This window comes from Lagenorhynchus albirostris, chromosome X (assembly GCF_949774975.1).
Source record: "Lagenorhynchus albirostris chromosome X, mLagAlb1.1, whole genome shotgun sequence".
Taxonomy (NCBI): domain Eukaryota; kingdom Metazoa; phylum Chordata; class Mammalia; order Artiodactyla; family Delphinidae; genus Lagenorhynchus; species Lagenorhynchus albirostris.
The window spans coordinates 63,390,496-63,392,916 of record NC_083116.1 but is presented as its reverse complement, the minus strand read 5'-3'; the positions used below and the strand labels follow the sequence as shown (position 1 = coordinate 63,392,916).

General features: G+C 37.0%; 1 protein-coding gene across 1 annotated transcript; it reads right to left on the bottom strand.

Moving 5' to 3' along the window:
- Positions 1-1,822: 1,822 nt before the first annotated feature.
- LOC132513505 (small ribosomal subunit protein eS26-like) lies at positions 1,823-2,202 on the bottom strand. The gene has a single exon (XM_060137933.1). The coding sequence runs from the start codon at positions 2,179-2,181 to the stop codon at positions 1,834-1,836; it is 348 nt and encodes a 115-aa protein (XP_059993916.1). The 5' UTR covers positions 2,182-2,202; the 3' UTR covers positions 1,823-1,833.
- Positions 2,203-2,421: the final 219 nt, after the last annotated feature.

Here is a 2,421-nt window from a genome sequence, read left to right as displayed (position 1 = left end):
TTGTAACAGCTAATTGGGTTTAAACTTGTTTCAACCACAGCCGAAATCCCTATGCTGGAAGGTTAATCAAAAAAAGGAAATTAACCCTTTGAACAGTTACTTAAAGGAATAAACTCATTTGTGTTCATGTGAATTAAAATATTGCAATCATCAGTTTTAAAACTATTCATAGCTGTTTTAGAATACCAAACCATCCCTTCAAACTAAAATACAGCCTAACAGAAGAACCCATCATTTTTACCTTTACACATTCTTCCCCAGCACCTACAGTGTGGAATTAAACAGATCAGGTAGTAGAGACTGTTTGCAGCTCAATTTCCCTCTTCCAACCTCATATTACATTCTGATTCAAGTAGGTAAATCAGAAAGACATTTAAATGGCTTCCTTTTCCCACAGTTATTGGGATCATCCCTAGATTCCCTAGATGCCTCTTTAACTCTTATGGTGAAGGCATTACTGAGTGAGACTAGATATGTTTCAATCGTTTTATTTTCCAAGAGTTAGAAAGTAAACATAAAATTTGGGTTCAATATAAGGATTGCTTCATAAGGATAAGGAGAAACATGAAGAGAATGAAAAATGTGTCAACACTGGAACACACTCAACAAATTCGTATTTAGCATTATTTTGTGAGTTGGATTTTGTTTTTATAGCCTAGCCTATGAAACTGCAAAACGCTGTGGTATGCAAAGTTGCATTACATGGTTTCTGCCCTTAAGAATTTTTATAATTGTGTAGGATAAAGCAAGCAGATGCAAACATTTGTAAATCAAGGTTGCTTGCATCATATGAGTGGTACAATCTAAGTTCAATAATAAAACAGACGAGAACTATGGTTTAGGACTGACATCACTGGAGAAGGTTTTTGTTGAGGAGGTAGTATTTGACTTGGCTCTGAACAGTTGGATAGACTGTTATAGCAAATGCAGAGGCAGGAAAACTTTGTACTTTTTCAGGGAACAGAATGACTAGTCCAGGTGGATTGAAATAAATGATCGTGAAGAGTCTTGGGAGGTAAGGCTTAGTTTGGAGGCAAAGAAGAAACGTGCAGGTCAGTGGGGTCTAAGATTCCTCTTAAGTTTGTGAGCAATTTTCTTTTTTGGTCCATTTGCCTTCCTTGCAGTCTAACCTGTTGCATCTGTGATTTATGTCCTATTAGATTGAAACAATAGTCATGCATGCATACAAAAATTTTCTAAGGTTGAAACATTTCTCTAATTCCTGACCCCCACCACCATGTTCTTTTTTCCAACCATTAACCAGGATAGTCTTTTGTAGAAACCAACCTGCCCTAGGCTTTTTGCCTTTGCTATATTTTTACCTCCGATTGCAGCCCCATTGTCTTATATCTCTGCTTATCAAATGTCTATCAAACTGTTCAGACCCAAGTCAAATATCACTTCTTTGACAAAAGCCTTATCCAATCATTTCAGCCCTAAAAGATTCTATCTTCTTATTACACTATAGAATTTAAATTGTACCACTCATATGACACAAGCAAGCTTTGATATTTTCTATTTTCTCCCCAACCACTCAGTCATATAACTTCACGTTGATTTAAAATTTTATATACTTATTTTTCCTTACCTAAATATTTTCTTAGCACATTACACTCTACATATCTCCTATAGAATTTACTAACTTTAAAAACTATTTTTCTAAAATTGATAAATTATTCCTTAAGTAACTTTTTTGTTTAATTGTCAAAGAGAGATTTTTTTGGCTCATTAAAAAAATACATTGGCTTATTTCTCTTTTTTTTAAAGTATAATTTCCACTTTATTGTCTTTCCAGGGAATAGTATTTCTTTAGTCTTTTAAGGACTTAGCTCCTTACATGGGCTTTGGTGAAGGTCGTGGGGCTGCACCTGCAGGTCTAAATCGGGATGGAGGTGTTCGGTCCTTCCGGGCTTTCCGAGAACGATTCCTGACTACCTTGCTGTGAATGGCACAACTCACGCAGTAATGCAGTTTCACATACAGCTTGGGAAGCACATAGGCGTCGAAAACAATCGCTTCGGAAATGTCCCTAAAGGCTGTGGCCTCTATGATGTTCCGAATGACGAACTTCTTAATAGCCTTAACCTTGGGCACGCAACGGGCACAGTTGGTACAACGAATAGGCTGCACATGGCCGCGGCCCTTTTTGGCATGACCATTGTTCCTTCTTTTCTTGGTCATCTTGGAAGCGAGGAGGCGACAGAGGAGCTATTTCTCTTTTTTAAATTATTTATTCATGACTATGAATGTTAATTGCTGGATAATTCTCTACAGGGCTCTCTAATTTCTCCTGGGTATTAAGAATGCCTACTGCCATCCTCAAAACTTACAGAGACTGTAGCATGCCCATTTAGTAACCACTGGGAAATGACACAGGAAGATATGAACAATTATAAATGGAAGACACCAACATTAAATTGT